The sequence below is a fragment of the Protobothrops mucrosquamatus genome, unplaced genomic scaffold (genome assembly GCF_001527695.2).
Source record: "Protobothrops mucrosquamatus isolate PMUCROS unplaced genomic scaffold, P.Mucros_1.0 scaffold2875, whole genome shotgun sequence".
Lineage (NCBI taxonomy): Eukaryota > Metazoa > Chordata > Lepidosauria > Squamata > Viperidae > Protobothrops > Protobothrops mucrosquamatus.
Window position 1 is genome coordinate 1 of NW_015388904.1, and position 21,310 is coordinate 21,310.

Here is a 21,310-nt window from a genome sequence, read left to right on the forward strand (position 1 = left end):
CAGGATCAGTGCCAGGCTACATCTGATCCACGCTTCTGGGCAGCTCAGCAGAACTGCGGATCAGCTGTAGCTGCATTCCTGGGCCCCTGCCCAGCTCATTCACTTGCTAACTCAACCTTCACCTGAAAACACGTGCTTGCTAAACATGCCACTCGCTTGCTTGCCTTTTCCCAAAAAACACTCCGCTTGCTCACTCACCCTTCCTCCGAAAACAGGCCGCTCACTCTGTCTCTCCTCACTGCTTCGGTAAGAAAAGCCTCCTCTCTTCTCGGTCTGCCCCTTTCATACCTTCTCTTCTCTCTGCCCTCCTCCTCATTTTCTCTTCTGGGTGCACCAGAAGCTACAATTATCATGTCACCATGTGCACAGATCCTGGGGATTCTGCCAAGCATTGCAGCTCCAGCTGATCTCCTCTAGGTCTGTGCAGCTCCGGTTTAAGTGGTTCCCTCTCCCACTACAATTAGCTAGGGCTCGCGTACCACCAGCCAGGTGCTAAAGTACCAGTGGTGGTACATGTACCACCAGTTTAAAAGCCCTGTGCTTCAAATAGCCTGTGTTCCAATAAATGTTTGTAAATATTCCTTATTTGTTTTTTTCCAGACCAAGCAACATTTTATCTAACTCCGTATCTTGACTATGTATGCCCCATTCACGTTTATCTTTCAGATATCTTGCCTGGATTTGGAGATAATACCACCACTCTAAATTTATTCCTTGTTGTTTTAACTCTTGTTTAGATTTTAAAAGACCCTCTTCTGTCAAAATATCTTTATATCTGATAACCTTATCTTTCCTAAGCACATTAGGGTATATGACTGCCTCCAATGGCGACAACCAGGACGGAATCTTGATATAATATTGGGATTTGACAATGTTCCAACTTTTTATTAGACCTTGCCGGATCTTATGTTTTAAAAAATATTGATAGTTCCTATTTTGTCCCCTCCACATCTGAGCATGCCATCCCTGCTGGAGGTGATACCCCTCTAGTTAAATACATCTTTGATTTTTTAGGGTTATCCAGTCTCTAATCCAAGATAGTTAAGGAAACAATGGTGACATGGGCGATAGATCTAGGACATAATATTAATTTGGATCAGTGGCAGCAGGTATGGATACAAAACAATAAAATTACACTGGCGTCATCTTTTAAAGAAAATTCATACAAGATGGTTTATAGATGGCATCTCCCTCCAACAAGATTAGCTAAAATGTATAAAGGATACTCGCCATTATGTTGGAAATGTAAAAAGGAAAGGGGCACTTGTTTTCATGTTTGGTGGCTATGTAAGGAAGCACAGAGTTTTTGGTGTATGGTTTGGGAGTGGGTAAAAGAAATGGGTATACAAAATATTCAATATAAACCTGAGACACTGTTATTAGGAATTCTTGAAAATAATGTTAGCAAAGAGGATATGTTTTTATTTACTCATGTGGTTACAGCGGCAAGAATTATATTCACTCAAAATTGGAAAGCTATGGTGATACCTAGTAAGGAAAGCGTAATTCAAAAAACTATGCATTGCGCAGAATTAGATAGGTTAACTAAAAGATTTAAAAATCAGGATGAAATTTGGAACAAATTTTACAGATGGTGGGGGGAAAAGCAGGGAAGTTATTGTACTGAGAGAATTCAAGGTTGTGATTAAAGTAATGTTATTGTATAGGTTTTTCTCATTAGTAATTAATGGTAATAGTGAAATGAGATATATGTCAAATCTGTGATACCATGTTCAATGTTTTTAATTTTTGCTTTTCAATAACAATTTTTTTAAAAAAAGCCCTGTGCTAATTAGTGCTTTATTTCTTCGGTTGTCAGTAGCTGGAAGCTGGTTGCTAAAATGCAGCCAGCCTTTCCCCTGCCAGTTTGGAGGGCTTTCCTCAGATCAAATGGATTGAATGCCATCTCTCCATGATCAACAAGGGACCCCTATTTCATCATCACCTCTCCGGGCAACTTTAGGCCCTTTTAGGGGCCCCAGCAGGGCGAAATCAGACATGGAAAGCAGAGCCCTGCCTTTCTGCATCCATATCACTAGGACACCAAGCTGGAAGGCCTGCCAAAGTATTTCTAAAGAAAAGAAATATTCTAAGCTAAAGAAACTGAAAACCAATCTGATGCAGAAGTTAAGGCAACAAGCTAGAAACCAGAAGACTGGGACTTCTATTCCCCCTTAGGAATGTTGCCAGCTGTGTGACTTCGGGCCAATCCCTCTCTAACAGCCCTTGAAAGGAGGCAATGGCAACCTCTTTTAAAATTAAAGTTGCCAGGAAAAAAAAAATATAGGAACTTTTTGAGGCAGTTGCCAGGACTTGAGGTTGACTGAAAAGAGCAAAATATCAAAGTTTATGAGGAAATGACCATTTCAGGTCAGAAGTGTTATAGAGACTTATATACTTTTAGAAATTCTGAAGCTTTAGGTAACAACATTATGGAGCAGCATTAAAAAGAAGACATTTCATATGGGAAAGCATGGGGAAAAATAGACCACATTATTTAAACCTCCTCTGCATTTCAGTTTTTCCCTGTTAGAAGCATAATTTGGAGTTCAAATCTGAGCCAGTTTTGCTCAAGAATAAATGAAAATGAAATCCAGACATTTTTGAAGAAAGGAAAAATATTTATTTCTAAAAGCAAAGAGTTTGGCTGTAGGGGCAGCTACAGAGAAATGGGGTACAATGACATAATTTTATAGGGGAGTTTGTCTGAGGTGTGGAAATGTCTATATGCTGATTCTAGGGTGACACTTGAGAGTTGTGTGTGATTGTTGTGTGTGTGTAGGTATATAATCTATGATGTTTCTTCTTATGAACATGTAATTCTGCTGGGAGACCTAATTTAATTAATTCTATTTGTGTTTATAGACCTTGTCCTTGGATATGTGGATTAGGTTTGGGGAACCTCTACCATGGTTTAAAGAAGTTTGAAAAAAAATTGTCCCCCCCCCCAAAAAAACCCCAAAATATTTATTATTATTATTATTTTATTTAGTTTCAACTGTCAGTTATATGTCAATTATCTAGTGGAGACATTGATTCTCAAACCATTCTGTTAATGTATTAAGGGAAGATGTAAATAGTATAAAGAATAAAATATATTTTGATATAAAATTTCTCACACCACCAATTGTACACTCTGTATCTCACTTCACTAAACAACAGGAATTGTCAGCATGTGGAATGCCAAAGCTGCCCAACATCCATATTTAGAAACTATAAAAGGTGTTGACAGTAATTAGGGACATTTGCTAAGCAACATATATAGTGCTAGGTTCTTCTTGTTTGAGAACCTGCATTTGCTGCATCCAAACTATCCCTTTCTATCATATTCTTTTATTCACAGAAGTAGGGAAAAATTATGGTGAACAGAATATAAACAATATTAAAAGAATTTATAAAAATCTCCACAGTTGAGAAAGAACACCTTTGATATTTTTATTTCTCATGCTATAAATAATTGGATTGAACAGAGGTGGAAGAAGTGAATACAGAACAGTCAACCCCAAATCTAAGTAAGATGGGGTGTTAGAGGCAGGTCTCAGGTAGGCAAAGCATCCACTTAAAAAGAAAATATTCACTACTGTGAGGTGGGGAATACAGGTGGATAAAGCTTTTTCCCTTCCTTGTTCAGAAGGGATTCTAAACACTACCTTGAAGATCACTGCATATGATACAAGTATAAAAGTAAAACAACCTACTCCAGCAATAATACTGGCCACAAGAATTCCAACCTCAAGTAGATTTAATCCAGAGCAGGATAGTTTTAGTAATTGTGGAATTTCACAGAAGAATTGATTAACAACATTAGAACAAAAAAGGATGGAAAAAGTGCCAGTGGTATTCAACATTGCAAAGAGGAGACCTGTAACCCACACTACAATTATGATTTCAATACAGTATTTCCAGTTCATCACCATTTCATAATGCAATGGATGACAAATGGCAACATACCGATCATATGCCATAACTGTCAGGAGGGATAAATCAGAAGTTTCAAAGGAGAGAAAGAGAAAATATTGAGCAACACAACCAAAGTAAGAAATGTGTCTAGTATCCAAGAGAGAATTTATCATTGATTTGGGGACAATGACTGAAACAATGCCCACATACTGCAGACTCAAATTCATTAGAAAGAAATACATGGGGCTGTGCAGTCGATAGTCAAAAGCAACTGCACAGATGATGAGAAGATTTGTTGTTACAGTTGCAAGATATAACACAAAGAAGAAGAAGAAATGTAAAAGTTGCAGATGTCGATTTTTTGAAAATTCCAGAAGCAGAAAATAAGGAAAGGTAGTTTGATTCTCCATGTTCATTTATGTCAAAACTGGCATAACTGCAAGGAACGAAAGGAGGGAAATTCAGTTAGATAAAATTTTGGTGGTGGCATTTTGATATATGGAGAAACAGAAAACATCAAAAAATGTAAATCATGGACAGAATAAATAGAGGAACAGAGCATAGAAAACAAAATTTTAGGATGGGGATATTAGAGCACACTCTTTTCCATTTTTACCCAGCTCTACTAAAGGACCAATGACCAACATCACATTTTTTCTTCTTTCCTCTTTTCAGATGTGTTATCGCATGTAGTGATCAAAAGCATTGGCTAGGAGTACAACAAAGTTGGTTCAGGTCTATTTACATCAATGAAAGATTTTCAGAATAATTGGACTCATCATAATGTGTTTGCACTCCTACAGGATTGTGGTAGTGTTGGAAAATTGGAGAATTCCAATATATGGTGCATTGTGCTTCTAGAAGACAGGCAATGTAAATCTAGCCAATAAATATAACAATAATTTGCTATATTTCTCTTACATGGAAATCTTGAGAGCAGACATCTTGAGAACTTAAGTTACAACATAAATGCTATTTTGATATTCACTTGGTGATAAACACACAGATATATCACTGTTAAATACATTTAATCAAAGGACCTCATATATTAGCAAAATAAATTAATAAACCCCCTTATACAGCGATCAGAAGGAAATGAACATTCAGTTTGAAAAGGGAGTCTCCCATCCAATAAAAACCAAAAATGTCTCTAGTAGGCAGAAAGTGAGACACAATCTACTGCACCTTTGAAGTCTGACATCTCAGCATTTTTTTTAACAATATCGAATGCCATGTAAGCACATTTTCAACAATAATACTTAACTTGTTTAAAAACAGAGAAATAAAAATATTTAGGAATCTTACCATGCATTTCTTTTTCCTATAGAGATAGATTATGAGATGAATTTGCCAATGCTAATTCACCTGTTAGTGGTCATCTTATGTATGAAAGCTTGGTCCAAATTTCTGCATATTATAACTATTTTTTATTCTTCATAATTATCATGTGCAAAAGGTACCAATGTTAAATATGTAGTTAATTCATTAAGAAAAAGAAAAAAATATTTACAATATAAGTCTTACTTGACATTCATTAGGTAGTATTATACGTAATAAATACAATACACTGGAAAATATTTTTTTTAAAAAGAAATCAGATATAGACCAAATGAATAAATAAATCCTCTTCTCCAACAATGGAAAGGAAAATGATAGTGGGGGGGGGGAACAGTTTCCCCTCAAGTGGAAACCTCTATTCACTCCAGGAGAGTTTGGCCACAAAGTGAGATGCAGCCTATTAGAACTATGAACTCTGACATCTCAGTATTTCTTTCAGCAATGTGGACCCACATAAAGTTATTATTATGACATTACAAATTGTTATTTTGTTGTAAATCTTTATAATAGTAAAGAAAATAAGTATAGGTCCCTCTAAACTTTAAAGAAACCATTCCGATTAAAAGGATGTTAACTAGATTAAAAGTCCAAACCAAGAGGTATAAAGTAAATATTTTTTCGACCATATTGACGTTCCTTCGTCTACTTCCTCTTATAGTTAGATAACATTTGGGAACTGTCATTTTGATATGTGTTAAGAACAAAAAACATCAAGAACTGCAAAAATGGACAGAATGACCAGAGGAATCTGAGCATGAACCACAGATGTATGGTGGGAATTGCCAATTTCAATCCAACTGTACTAAAGAACCAACCACCAACTTCACATCTTTCCTTCTTTCCTTTTTTGCAGTTCTGTTACTTCATTTACTGATCAATTGCCTAGGAGTAGAAAAACCTTCTTCAGGTCTATTTTCATCAGTGATAGATTACTCAGAATAATTGGACCCATCATAATGTCTCACTTTTCCTACAGAATTGTGGTAATGTTGGAAAATTGGACAATTCCAATGTATGATGCTTTGTGCTTCTAGAAGAAAGGCAATGTAAATCTAGCAAATAAATAATGAATTAATTTGCCAAGTCTTTTATTTGGAAAACTTGAGAACAGTAATTTCCTGCTTGTATAATTGCTCTCTGAGTTGCATTTGTCTGCATTTGGAAGTCTTTATGTAAATGATGTAGACATCTTTTTCTCAATTTTCCTAGCAGTTTTTAGGCTAAAAAATAGAATACAAAGCCTTTAAACTAATAAACTAATATACAACATTCTTGAACATGTATTTAATGGCATGTTGTTAAATAAAAAATGATAGAACTTTACTTACCACCTAACTGCTGGTTTGATATTTCTGCAAATTATAACTGTCTTTTATTCTTTATAATTATCATGTAGAAAGGTACCAACATATGTAATTAATTCACTGTTTACTAGCTACATAGAGATCTCTCCAAATTGTCTTTTGTTTCATAGTCTTTAAATCTTCTGTTTTAGGTTCAATATCTGAAAAATTATATTAAAACCATTTGTTCTCATCCTTAAAACAACTTAACTTATTCCATTATATCAAAAAAACCTGTCTTGTGCAATTATTCTCTTAAATTATCTTTTTGCAAAAAAGTTATAAAGCCAACCCTGAGATACAAAACATAAGGCATTTTAAAATAAATACCAATTTGCTCCATAAAAGAGGGAAATATCTTTTCTGTTAAATTTTCAATTTATAACTGACTTATTTGTCTCTATAGATAATGTCTTCTATGTTGTTAATACAATTTATAGAATGACTCAGTTACGACAGGGTGATTAAAAGTACCTCACTTTGTAGATAGACGTCAGTATCTCTAAAGATAAAACTTACAAATAATTAGAAACAAAACAAAGAGAGTTCTCTAAAGATGTGGTTTTACTTTACTGAATAAACACCAATAATTATATCAATCGTTTGTATTTATTTTGAGGGAGGACGGTGTATGTTAAGATAATTGGTCATTAAGAACACGACAGCTATCCCAGGACCAGTTATCACAATCCTATAGAATAATAATATTTTAGATTGTTAACAGAATGGGGGGCTGCAATGTGAATTGTGAGAGGTGAAACCTGAGTCAAGTGAGAAGACCTCCCTGGCACATATTTCATCATTTGTGATTTTTTTTCACCTCCACTTTTAAAAAATTCCAACTTTTATTTTTGCCTGCCACAGGTAGAGTAAAGTTTGAAAACCATAGAAACCTAGTCAATTGCCAATAGTTACACAATAAAACCATATGGCATTACTGTGGGAGCCCCAAAAAGGTATGGTTATTTGATTAATTCAGAATAAGATTCTGTGTTACAGTATGGGTAATCATATGCCATAACATTGAAGCAGAGTAGTGTTAATGCAAATGAACATCGTATTTTGAGGAATTTAGTGAAATCTTTTGATTTCTCCATATTTAAAAAAAGTCTAAATGCTTAGAGCTCATTTGAGCTAACCTTCCCCCCCCCCCCTCTTGCTTGCTGAATAAAGGAAATGGAGAATCTTTGTATAACTCCAAAGGTCGTGTTCTCTGTTTAAGTCTCAGACTTTTAATTCCCATCTCAGAGTACTGGACCTGTCCAGATGGAGCGAGCATTAGAAAGGCTCTTGAAGGATTTGCGCTGTTCGATATATGTAATATCCACACAAATTAGGTAAATGTTTAAAGACTTTATTGAGTAAAGCACAGCAAAATAGTAACTATATCTGTAAAGCATAACGTGGACAACGAATATCCACAAAAAAGGCAAGAAAAACAAGAAGGAAACATTCAATACAGGAATATAAATATAGAAGAAAATGTCATATTCCTTAAGCTAAAAGCCCCTCACCCTCAAAAAAAATGTACTGATATTGTCTAGATGATTCTAGTATGCATATGGTGCCTTCACAAAATGAGCCACAAAGTAATTGTCCTATCTATCTCTTTATCTCTTTATCTCTTTATCTCTCTCTCATATATGTGTGTGCGTGTATATGTATATATATGGTGACACAGAAAACACAAAGCTGAAAAAGCTTTTTCATATACAGTAACTTATCAGTAGCTTTTATGAAACCATTTTCTACCACATTTTAATCAATTATCATTCTGATGTACATTTATTTATACTCATTTCTTCAGGAATTAGACAATGGAGCATGACATTTCTTCCACTTTATATCATGTTGCATGGATACTGAAAGCTTATATGGCATTCTGTTACACTTATGACATAGACTTCTTGCTTTTCATAGTGCATATTCATATTGGTGGTAGTAGTAATAGTATATAGTATCAGTTCACCTGTCCTGCTCACTATGCCAAGTGCCTGGTTTAGACAAAGCATGTCTAAGAGAAAGAAAGAATACTCTTGAGCTAAAATGTGTGAGAACCTGTTTAGTGCAGTGCTTAAGTGACAGTGACATCTAATCCTGCTGTAGGAAGGAAATCAGATGGGTGACTTTGAGCCAGTCATTCACTCTCTCAGTTCTAGGAAGGAGGCAGTGGCAAACTCCTTGTCCAAAATAATAATAATAATCATAAAAAAATACAGAGACTTTTCCAGGCTACTGGAAGAAGTTAAGACAAAGGAACTAAAGATCAAAGAATGTGAGCAAATGACCATTTAAGTAGACAAAAGCATAGAGTCCTGTATATTTTTGGAATAGCTGAAGCTTTAAGGAGTCATATTATATGCAAGCATTCTAGAAGAAGACATTTTATACAGAAAGCACAGAGAAAAATAGCCAACTAGTTTAAACTACTTCACAATTGCATTTGTTTTCCATAATCGCACTTCGTCTAGTACTCACTTAACCAAAACTCAGGATTAGTCACTCTCTGGCAAGCCAGAGGCTGCCAATCAACCACATTTAAAGTACATTAATAACAATTAGAGATGCAGAACATTTGCTGAGTAACTTCTTGAGTTCTACAATTCTTCTGGATTGAAAAATTGGATGTTCCTACATCCCAACTACTGTATGTCTTCCTTTTTAACTTATTCCTATATTGAGAGAATTAAAAGAATAGCCAGGAAAATGCAGATATGTGATGACCAGAATATGAAGCAATACTAAAAAAAAAAAATTCAGAATCTCCACAGTTGAGAAAGGATATATTTGATATTCCTATTTCTCATGCTATAAATGATTGGATTGAACAGAGGTGGAAGGAGGGCATACAGAACAGTCAACCCAAAATCCAAGTAAGATGGGGTATTGGGGGGAGATCTCAGATAGGCAAAGTATGAACTTAATACTAACATAGACACTATGATAAGATGGGGAAGACAAGTGGATAAAGCTTTTTGTCTGCCTTGTTCAGAAGGAATTTTTAACACTGCTTTGAAGATCATAGCGTAAGATACAACTATGAAAGTAAAACAACCTAGTCCAGCAATACTACTGACCACAAGTACTCCAACCTCAAGTAGATTGAAACCAGAGCAGGATAGTTTTAGCAACTGTGGAATTTCACAGAAAAATTGGTTGACAACATTAGAACAAAAAAAGATTGAAAAAGTTCCAGTGGTGTGCAACATTCCATAGAGGAGACTTATAATCCACACTAGAATTATTATTCCAGTGCAAGCTTTCAAGTTCATCAACGTCTCATAGTGCAGTGGATGGCAAATGGCAACATACCGGTCATATGCCATGACTGTCAGGAGAGAGAAATCAGAAGCTCCAAAGGAGATAAAGAGAAAGATTTGTACAACACAGCCAAAGTAAGAGATGCTTCTGGTGTCCATGAGAGAGTTTATCATGGATTTGGGGACAATGACCGAAACAGAGCCTATGTCCTGCAGAGCCAAATTCAAGAGAAAGAAGTACATGGGCCTGTGCAGTTGATGATCCAAAGCTACTGCAGTGATGATTAGGAGATTTGTTGCCACGGTTGCCAGATATAATACAAAGAACAAGAGGAAATATAAAAACTGCATATGCCGATTTTTTGAAAATTCCAGTAACAAAAAGTAAGAAATGGTTTGATTCCTCATGTTTCATTTAGGACAAAGCTGAAAGGAAACAAAGGAGGGAGATGCAGTTAGATGGCATTTTGATATGTGGTGAGAACAGAAAACAGAAAGAAATATAAAGCATGAACAGAATGAAGAGAGAAACAGACCATGAAAAAAATAAACATAGGCTAGGCATATTAGAGTATTAGAATACTCTCTTGTTAAATTATATTCATTTGTAATCCACCTGTATTAAATAACCAACCACTAACCTCATATTTTCCATTCTTTCATACTTCCAGTTTGATTATTTCATGCCCTGATCAAAAGGATTGCCTATGATTAGGAAAACCCTGTTAAAGTCTATTTTTAACCCCGGACGTTTACTGGGAATATTTGGATCAATCAAAATCTCCCCCCATTTGTACAAGATTGTGATTGTGTTGGAAAATTGGAGGGTGTGCTTTATGCTTCTAGAAGAAAAGCAATGTAAATCTTACAAATAAATATAACAATAGAGCAATTTATTGTTATATTTATTTTCCAGATTTACATTGTTTTTCTTTTACTTGGAAATCTTGAGAGTAGAAATTGCAATGTTTGTATGTGTGTTTGTCTGTTTGTGTGTGTGTTTGTATTTGTTTATGTGACAGACAGATGTAAATGTTTTTCTTAGTTGCTTTAGCAACTACTTGGCAAAAGAAAAAAAAAAGAACATCGTATAATAAGCTCTAAATCTAATACATAAATCATATATTCCTAAAAATGCATTTAATGATATATAATTAACTAAATTTACTTACAACATAACTCTTATCTTGATATTCACTAGCTGATATTATAAGTAATAAACACACTGGAAAATATTTTTAAAAATAAATCAGATATTGGCAGAATGAATTAATAAATCCCCCTTTTCAACAATCAGAGGAAAAGTGATAGCTCAATTTGAAAAGGCAGTCTGCCATCAATTAGAAAACCTCTACTCCCTCCAGGAGAGTTTGGCTACAAAATGAGATGCAGCCTATTACAAATATGAACTCTGACAATCTCAGTACTTGTTTCAACAACGTGGATCCACATTTTCAACAATAATGTTTAAAATTGAGAAGACATTTAGAAATATTCCAAATATCCACTTCTTTTATTGATATTCAGACAGATCTGAAATTAATTTGTTGATAGTAATTTTCCTACAATTTATCTAATTTGCATATAGTGAAACAGCTATCTGCAAGTCAAGACAATCTTCAGAGTGTTTATTATCTTTTTTTTCCCTCAAGAGTCCTGTAGACAAAAAAAAATGACTTCTGTGTTGTTCTTAAGATAATTAGCAAACCAAAATAAATCTGACTTTTGTGTGGTTGTTAACATAATTACCAAACTGAAATAAAACTAACTTCTGTGTGCTTATTAAGATAATTGGCCATTAACAACTCAATGGGTACCTCCAAAGGCTCCAATTCCGATTATCCCATAACATAACAATATCTCGGAATGATGTTAACAGAATTGGGACAGCAGTGATTCCAGCAATACAAATTCTGAGAGGTGAAACATGAATCAAGTGAGAAGACCTCCCTGAAGAAAGTTTCGTCACTTGGGATTCCTTTTTACACCTCTATATTTTAAGAGATTCCACCATCTATCCTGCCCACCACAGTGTTACTTAAGCCGAGACCATTAACACAGGAGTGAAAAAGTCAAGCCTTTTGGAAAATATAAAGGGAAGAGAAAGAAAAGAAGTTAAAAAAACCCATAGAAAACTAATGGATTACAATAACACCATAGAAACCAGTGGAACTGGTGTTAGGAGTGCAAACAAGGAGGATGATAGTTCACTGCTGTATTCCAAGCCACACCCCTTTCTTGGTTCCATTGCACTGCTTGAGTATACTGCAAATGCAGACCTAAAAAAAGGCTCAGGGAATGAGGTATAATGTAAGCCTATTGAGACCTTAAAATAGCTATAATAAGTAATACAGTAAATCCATAGAAATCAAGAAGAAAACTCAGAAAAGAAACACAGCAAATAAGATTTAGAAAGAGAGTTTATATAGATACATGTTTTAGAAAATCAGTATACATATCCTCAGTTCTGTTGGTTAATAATTTTTGTTCCCTTAAATAAGATAATAAGGATAGTTTTTTCTCCCCTGTGGTCTCTCTCTTACCACTCTTACCAGAAGACCCCTTTAAAAAGCATATGACAAAGCAGCAGAGAAGAGATTTCATCCTTTTTCAAATTTCAGTGTTTTTTATTCAAATATATAAAAAAAAATTTGCAAGAATTACACTGTAATCCTAAATGTTATAAGAAACATACAGAATAAGATACAGGAATAAATAGATCCTAGAGGCAGATTGTAGGATGACTGACTCTTTCTCTGTATCTGACAGTTCCTCAGCTCTGACTGGGATGTATGGAAAAATAGCTAGAAAATGAAGAAAAACTGAACATCCCTGGGGAAGAAAAGGGCCTGTATTGGGAAACACAAAATTCATACAGTCTGTTAATGTAGGAGGGAGAGTGGCTGAGCCAAGGGGAGGTATCAAAGGGGAATTAGCCTATATTGGCACAAGAGGACAACATCTCTCTCTCTCTCTCTCTCTCTCTCTCTCTCTCTCTCACACACACACACACACACACTTTTGAAAGTTGGATCTTATCTAGTCTCACCCATGTAACAACCATCAGTCTGAGATTTCTTTGTATAGGCTTGACCAGTGGTGGGATTCAAATATGTGAACAACTGGTTCTCTGTGTGGATGCCACTTCCGGAAGTCCATTCTGGGCCTGGGCAACAAAAAATTAGCTACCGGTTCTGCCGAAGTGGTGCGAACTGGCTGAATCCCACCACTGGGCTTGACCAATAAAACAGCAAATTGACCACTTCATGTTTGGGTCTGATTATTGTTCTTGATAGCTAAGCAGGTAGAAACAAAAACAGCAGTGTCCACAGGTAAGAGTGATCACATTGGCAATAACAGTATATCAGTATTATGATGCAAGTACCACTCCTGTTACATAATTTGTGGGACAGCCAGCATCATCACCAGATGGATTTGTAACTGGCTAACAAACTGTACTCAGTATACAGTCCTCAACAGAACTGCATCCACATGAACAGAAGTAAGTAGTGGGGTAAATCAAGGTTTGGTTTTAGGCCAAGTACTCTTCAATATCTTCAGAAACAATCTATTAAGTATATTTATTTTGTTTTATCATAAAAGGTAAAACACAAAACAGAAAAACAAAGCAAAGCAAAACAAAAGCATATGTCCAACATTAACAACAACAACAAAAATGGTGTACAAAAAAAGAGAAAAAGATGATCCAAATACCAAATAAATGTAATATTTATCATATAGAATCCATCCCAGCTGGATGCTAAAAAAAAGAAAACACACTAATCTTCAAATCCCTCTGTTAACCATGTGTTATTGTATTTAATGTGTAGAAAGTCCACAAATGGTTTTGAGCCTCTTATAAAGCTCTGTAGTCCATTACTTGTGATCAAAGCAGTTAATTTTGCTATCTGGACAAAATTGATTATGTTACTCAGATGGCAATGGAACAACGAGAAAAGAAACACGACTAGACTGAATTGATGATAAACATCTCTAACCAAACATTGACATTTGATGATATAGAGGCTCTTTTATGGAAACCTGCTTGGCACAAAAAGAAAGCCAGAATCAGATTTAAAAATGGGATTTAAAACTTTACTTAATGGGTTAAAAAGGCTTTTTAGAGATATTGACTGATTTAATACTAACTGAGATGGAAATTATTGACTAGATTATAATTTGGAATTGTAACATGGAAAAGGTTTTAAATAAGGAGTTATTAGGATAAGAAATATAATATATATGTGAAATATAGTAAGAAGGTATTCTTTGGAATAACATGTTTGTTTTAGGTATGATAACTACTCTGATGGGATTTAAATTTTACTTAATTGGTTAAAAAGTCTTTTTAGAGATATGGAGTGATTTAATGTTTAGGATTTAAACTTAAAACCGAGATGAAAACTACTGGTTAGATTATAGTTTCAAATTGTAATATGAAAAAGGTTTTAATTGAAGAGTTATTAGGATAAGAAATAGAATATATTTGGGAAATAGAGTAAGAATGTATTTTTTTGGAATAATACTGCTATTTTAGGTATGATAATTACTTTGTAATGGAGTAAGAATAAGAAATGGATTGTGACAATGGAAGACATGGTATTACTAAATAAGTTATTAGAATAAGAAATAGAATATATTTGGGAAATGTAAGAATGTAACTGTTGGAATAATATGCTTATTTTAGACATAACGATCATGTTATGAAACGAGGTAAATTAGGGATACCCGAAGTATAAACAATATGTTTATTTAAGGCTAAATTGGAATACGGTAATTGGAAGTTAGTAAAGCTTAAAAACAGGACTTGTACAGGTAAAATGTTATTGATAATACTCTTGATTGATTGAAGTTCATTTAGAAATGTATTAATTTGAATATGTTATATTAATTGAGGGAAATAGAGAGGAAACCTTTAAGGAGTTAACCTGGCCTATATGTGTATGGCTTTGTTTTTGGATAACTGATTACCCCATCACCACGTTGTTTCCCAAGCACTTTGATGTAAAAATTGAAAAATTAATAAAACTTGTCTTAAAAAAAAGAACATTTGCTGTTGCAATTGCCAGATATAATGCAAAATCTACAGCTGTTCAAGTGCTGAGAATCTGTTAAGTAGAAAGTAAAGAACCGAATTTTATTATTCATGTGCCATTTTTAACAAAGATCATTGATACACCAGTAAAAAGAAAAAGAGATAAAATTAAATCCAACTTGGGAAGCTCAAATCAATATTTAGTGAAAGTAGATAGCAACAGAGAAAGAGGGAGGAAGGGAGGGAGAAAGGGAGGGAGAAAGGGAGGGAAAGAGAAAAGAGAAATATACAAAATGCAATTTACATTTTGTTATTTGCAGGGCTTTTTTTGTCATAGAACGCCCAGAACGGAGTTCCGGCACCTTTTGGGGATGGAACCTTGTAGGATAGGCAAGGCAGGTAGTATGACATGTGTGAGTTCTGGCACCTTTTTTAAAAAAAACAAAAAAAGCACTGGTTGTATCTATATTGAAGAAAGTATCAGACTCCTACCATATTTTTCAGTCCTTCAAAATCTCATTTTATGCTATAGTTGCAAAAATGTTTGTCTAGTACTCAGAAGACCCTCTTTAGCAAGGGCTAAACTTAAATGAGATCAGTCACATAGTGTGATTTCTAGGGATTTACCAGACTTGTTTCCATGTGTATAATCCAATATCCCAACTAATATTCTCCAAAGGAATAATCTATGGTAATGTTCCTATTTTTGGAAAACTTCTTTCCCTATTCATCAATGTGAATGCATAACAACAACAACAAAAAAAAAACCCTAGTGCAGAAGTAACACTGCACCCTGCTTTTCTGCTGAACCTTCTTTTTCTTCTTATAGACAAATATGGGGGACTTGAGCTACTATTTATGTTAATATTTCGTTATTCATGCAACTTGCTAAATCATATTGTTTCTTGATTTGAAGGTTAGTGTACTATTAGTGAATGTAGTTAATAGCTTTTATAATTGTGATTTATGACTTTTTTGAGATTCCAGCAAATTATAGTTTATTCCACAATAAAACCACTAATCATGTAGTCAGACATGGGAAACTGTCTCTAATAATAAAGCATCCTAATCCATTTCTCCTGTTAGCTCTTTCATGACTTCAACAACTTGGTGAAGGCATGGGGAAAAATTTTTCATAAATAAATTTGCATAAATCTAATATCTGCTTTATCTTTATCCTTGATAGAATGCAGACTTCTTTCATCAAACCAAAGGCTCATATGGACGTCTCCAGATGGAACTAGAATTAGAAAGACTCTTAAAGAGGTTTGGGCTCATTTCTTTTTCTCACACAAAATGGGAATTGGACGTTCATGGATTAGAAAGAAACACACTTCCCCCCCCCAAAAAAAATCTCTAAAAGTTGAAACAGTTTTTTTTAAGCAAAGCAGAGCAAAATAATATAGTTATTTTGTTAAGTATAATGTAGATAAGAAATAATCACAGGTAAGGCAAGAAAACAAAATCACAAAATGGAATACATCACTATAAATGTAGGGGAAATTTTCATATCCCTTTAGTTGAAAAATAGTAGTATGGCTTTTTCTATACATTATCAGTAGCTTCTTTGAAACTCATTATTTTGCAGCACATTTCAATAAGATATCATCCTTGGTGTAGATCTATCTATCTTCCCTTCCCTAGGTATTTGACCTGGGAACATATCTTATCTCTTCTACTTTGCATCAAGTTGTAAGGTTTCTGAAAGCTTATTTGATTTTCTAGTAGAATTATGCATCACTCTGTTGAAAGAAAAATCAGGTCTAATTCAAAGCTGGGAATAAATAAAATGGAGGATAAGATGCTGGAAATCAAAATGGAGGCTGCTTAGGAAAGAAGGTTCCAGTTTATTGATGAGCAGAACCAGCAGCAGCATGCAGTTCTTGGACAGCTGACCAAATGGAGTTGATAGTGGGTGTGTTTTTATACCTTCTTTGGGCTTTATATTTGAGGTGCCTGTTCCTGTGCAATGTACTTTGACCTGAGCTTGAGTGTGTCCTTTTGGTATTCCAATTATTGTTGCCTGACTCCCATTGTGGCTGGGAGATCATGTCCTGTCCTTGGAGCTGGGTGAGGAAATCTAAATTCTTAATCCCATCAGCTTTGGGGCTCAAGGTGTTTGCTAATGAATACTGTGCCCCAGTCTTTCTGAATGGATAACCAAATCTACATTTCTAAAGAGTGGCCTCCTCAGGTTTCTGCCTGAGGAAAGTGAGACCGAGGCCATTTTTTCTCCATTTCTTCTTCAGGGGAAATATGCTATCCTGTCTTTTTTTAATATTCCTCAAAATATTTCATTCTCTGGGGGGAAGCTGACTCCTACAACCCTAATTTATTCTTGTTCTTTTTTAATTTCTTGTGGTTATCAAATAATTATGTGATATAATATCATCTCAATATGCCAGGTTCTGGTTTTGTCACAGCACACATCAAAGGAAAGAAATTATACTCTGAACATAATCTGAAAGCCAGTTTGATTTAGAAGTTAAGGCATCAGGCTAGAAACCTGGAGTTTCAGATTTCAACTTGGAAATGTAGCCTGCTAAGTGATTTTTTTGTCAGTTCTTTCTCTCAGCCCTGGGCAGGAGACAATGGCAAACTACTTCTGAAAAATGTTGCCAAGAAAACTGTAGGGACTTGTCCAGGCAATTGCCAGGAGGTGTGTGTTAAGTATTTGGTTCTTGAAGGCATTAAGCGAGATGAGTGTTGAAACAGCAACAGGTTTATTTAACTCTGAACAGAAACAGCTCAAACAGCTGCTGTGCAGCTATTTATATGGTTGGCCTCCAGGCAGCAGCCAATAGGTGTAAAGTAACAGTTTCCCACCCAAAACCTAATTACCAGCTTGGAGACAGCAAGTCTGGCTTAAGTAACAGCAGCTGTTACATAACAACAGAATCTAGGTCAGACATTCAAACAAGTGATTAGACATTAAGCAAGTGATTCAAAACAGTTGTGATCAATACATTACACCCCTTTCCCCTAGATAGTTCCAACCCTTAATTGTTTGACATAATCTTGCAGATACTTAGGTGGCCTTCTTGACCATTCAGAATGCCTAAGGCTTGCCAGGGTTCCCTGGTCTACTTGCTTGCCTGCCAGGCTGGGTAGACCAGGACTCAGAGGTTCAGTGGAGTCAGTTTGACTCGAGTCCCTTTGACTGGCCAGTCCTGGTCGGCCCAAACCAAAGTCCACTCTTGCAGCAAAATCTGCAGGGCTGTCTCTCAGTGCCATTTGCCTGTCCTGTTCAGCCGATGCAGTTTGTGCATCCAGAGGAGGTTCTACTACGGCCATTCCCCCGTCTCCTTGAGGGAGGGTCCTGTCATAGCATGCAAACCCTTCTGTTGGACTGCTGTCATGCGGGCCCTGTGTGTGGCTCTCTTGGGAGTCCTGAGCTGGTGACTGATCCTCCAGCCACCGATGCAGCTGATCAATGTGCTGGCAAATGACTCGCCCATCTTTGAGGACCACCTCATAGGAAAGTGGCCCTGACAACTTTACAACCACTGCTGCCACCCACAAAGCCCCTTGCCCATAATTCTGGGTCCAAACCTGGTCACCCACTTGCAGACTTCTGGGTGGGGTGGAGCCTGTCCAGCTTAGTGATCAAATGTCGCCCCCAACCTAGCTCGGCTGGGCTTCTGCCCATGACTGTGCATGGAGTTGTATGCTGGCAGAGTAGAAAGTCTGCCAATCTGTAGTGCCAGTTTCCTGTGACAATCCATTTTAGGGCTCCTTGGTTGTGCAGACCATGCGTTCTGCTTGGCCATTTGAGGCCGGGTGAAAGGGAGCTGACGTGGCGTGCCTTATGAGGTTTGTCCTGAGGAAGGACTGGAATTCTGAAGCAGTAAACTGAGCCCCATTGTCTGATACTAAGACGTCTGGAAGCCTGTGTGTTGCAAAGATTCTGTGCAGTTCCTGGATAGTCCTGGCAGTAGTCATATTGGGAACTGGTGCAATTTCTAACCATTTTGAATGCCTATCAACCACTATTAAAAACAGCTGTCCCTGAAAGGGCCCAGCAAAGTCAATGTGGATTCTTGACCACAGTGTGTGAGTGTCCTCCCATCGGTAGACAGGGGCTTGCAGCATCTCCGGTCTGGACTGTTGACAGTGATGCAACCATGTACTTGGGCTTCAATAGCCTTATCTAGCCCAGGCCACCAAAGATAGCTCCTCATGAGTGCCTTCATATGGTCTATTCCCAGATGGTCCTCGTGCAGAGACTCAAGCACTCTGGGTCTTAACGAGCTGGGAACTATGACCCTATTTCCACAAAGGATGCACCCTTTATGAGCTGAACGCTCATCTTTTCGCATGAAAAAGCTCTGAAATTATGGGCCTGGACATTTGTCTAGCCATCCTGTGTGCACCCAATTCAATACACGACTCAGTATTTTGTCAGCTGCCATCTCAGCAGTTATGTCCGCAGTGTGAAGGGGAGACTCCGGCAGATCCTGGATAGCCAGGATGCGTGCAGCTGGAGCTGGATCTAGCTCTACATGTGGTAGGGGAAACCTACTAAGGCCATCTGCAAGACCCATTTCTTTGCCCGGTTTGTGAACCAGCCTGTAGTTGAAGGCTGACAGAAAAATAGACCACCTCAACATTCGAGGCGACAGAATCTGTGGTGTCTATTTGTTCGTAGTGGCTTGTGGTCTATAAAGGCCTAGGAGTGGCTTGTGGTCTGTAAAGACCGTGAATTGGCAACTGTACAAATAGTCGTGGATTTTTTTAACTCCAGCCATGATTGCTACGCCTCCTTATCAATTTGCGCGTAGTTGCACTCTGCGGACGACAGGGTCCTAGAATAGTAGACGATGGGAGACTGTTTCCAATCAGCCGACAAATGGCTCAACACAGTCCCAACCCCATACGGAAATGCATCACATGCAATGCATACTGGCAGCCTTTCGTTAAAATGTGTGAATACAGAATTCAAGGACAGCGGTGATTTGACTGATTGGAAGCTCCTTTCGTGGATGCTGGTCCACTTCCACTGGGTTTGTCTGTCCAAGAACTGGTGTAATGGCTCTGCCACAGTGGCCTTGTTTGGAAGGAAGGCATGGTAAAAATTAAGAAGGCCCAAAAAGGCCTGAAGCTCTCCCTTGGACTGGGCTTGGGGCCTGCTGAATCGCTTTCAGCTTTGAGTCCGCCGCATGGATGCTGTCGGCATTGATGCAGAACCCCAAGAACTCCATTGACTCAACCCCAATCTTGCATTTTTCTTTCTTTAATCTGAGTCCCCCATAAAGAAATATGGGCTCATTCCTTTTTGCCACACAAGATGTGAACAGGAAGGTCATGGATTAGAATGAAACAACCACACACACACACACACACACACACACAGAGAGAGAGAGAGAGAGAGAGAGAGAGAGAGAGAGAGAGACAGACAGACAGACAGACAGACAGACAGACAGACAGACCTAAATGTTGAGTTTATTCAGCAAAGCAGAGCAAAATCATAACATTAACAGCTAAGCATAATGTAGACAAGGAATATCCAGAGAAAAGACAAGAAAGCAAGATTTCAAAATTCAATAGAGCACTATAAATGTATGAGAAACTTTCATATCTCTTTACCTAAAAGCCCTGAACCTTCCTCAAAGTAAGTTACTGATGTCACCTAAGTGATTCAATAAGTATATAGTATTCCCAAGTACACTTATACCGAGTCCCAAAATACATGGTGAATCTTCCATTTTGTGTACATTTACAAAAGTATTGTGAAAATGGTAGTAGAGACATCACAAAAATAGTGATATGTCTTTTCGTATGCATTACCAGTAGCTTGGATGAAACTCATTATTTCTTGAAGATAATTCAATAAGCTATTATCTTTGGTGTAGATCTATCTCTCTTCCTTTCTCCAGGTATTGGATCAGATAACATGCTTTATCTCTTTCATTCTGTATTAAGTTGTAAGTCTTCCAAAAGCTTATTTGATGTTCTAGAAGAATTATGCATCCTCTTAATTTAATTTCTTGCTTTTTTATTTCTCATGGCTATCAAAAGATTGTGTGAGTATCAGTTCACACAGCTTGCACATCCTGTCAGCTGTCTGGTCCTGCCAAAGCACTTCTAAAGAAAAGAAATATTCTGAGCTAAAAAAATCTGAAAACCAATGTGATGTAGATATTAAGGCAGAAAACTGGAACTTCTATTTCACTTTAGGAATGTAGCCAGCTGTATGACTTTAGGCCAGTACCTTTCTCTCAGCCCTTGAAAGGAAGCAATGGCAAACCCTTCTGAAAAAAATGTTACCAGGAAAAATATAGGGACACAATTGTCAGGATTTAAGGGTGAATGAAAGGAACAAAATATCAAAGTTTGTGAGAAAATAACCATTTCAGAAGGGAAGTGTTATAGAGGCCTATATACTTTGGAAAATCTGAAGCTTTAGCTAGCCATATTACGGACCAATCAATCAA

General features: G+C 36.6%; 2 protein-coding genes across 2 annotated transcripts; both read right to left on the reverse strand.

Moving 5' to 3' along the window:
* Nucleotides 1-3,392: 3,392 nt before the first annotated feature.
* On the reverse strand, nt 3,393-3,965 carry LOC114923321 (olfactory receptor 14A16-like). The gene has a single exon (XM_029286096.1). It carries the CDS (start codon nt 3,963-3,965, stop codon nt 3,393-3,395), a length of 573 nt encoding a protein of 190 aa, XP_029141929.1.
* Nucleotides 3,966-9,337: 5,372 nt separating this feature from the next.
* LOC107296569 (olfactory receptor 14A16-like) lies at nt 9,338-10,249 on the reverse strand. The gene has a single exon (XM_015825900.2). The coding sequence runs from the start codon at nt 10,247-10,249 to the stop codon at nt 9,338-9,340; it is 912 nt and encodes a 303-aa protein (XP_015681386.2).
* Between the last annotated feature and the right edge of the window lie 11,061 nt (nt 10,250-21,310).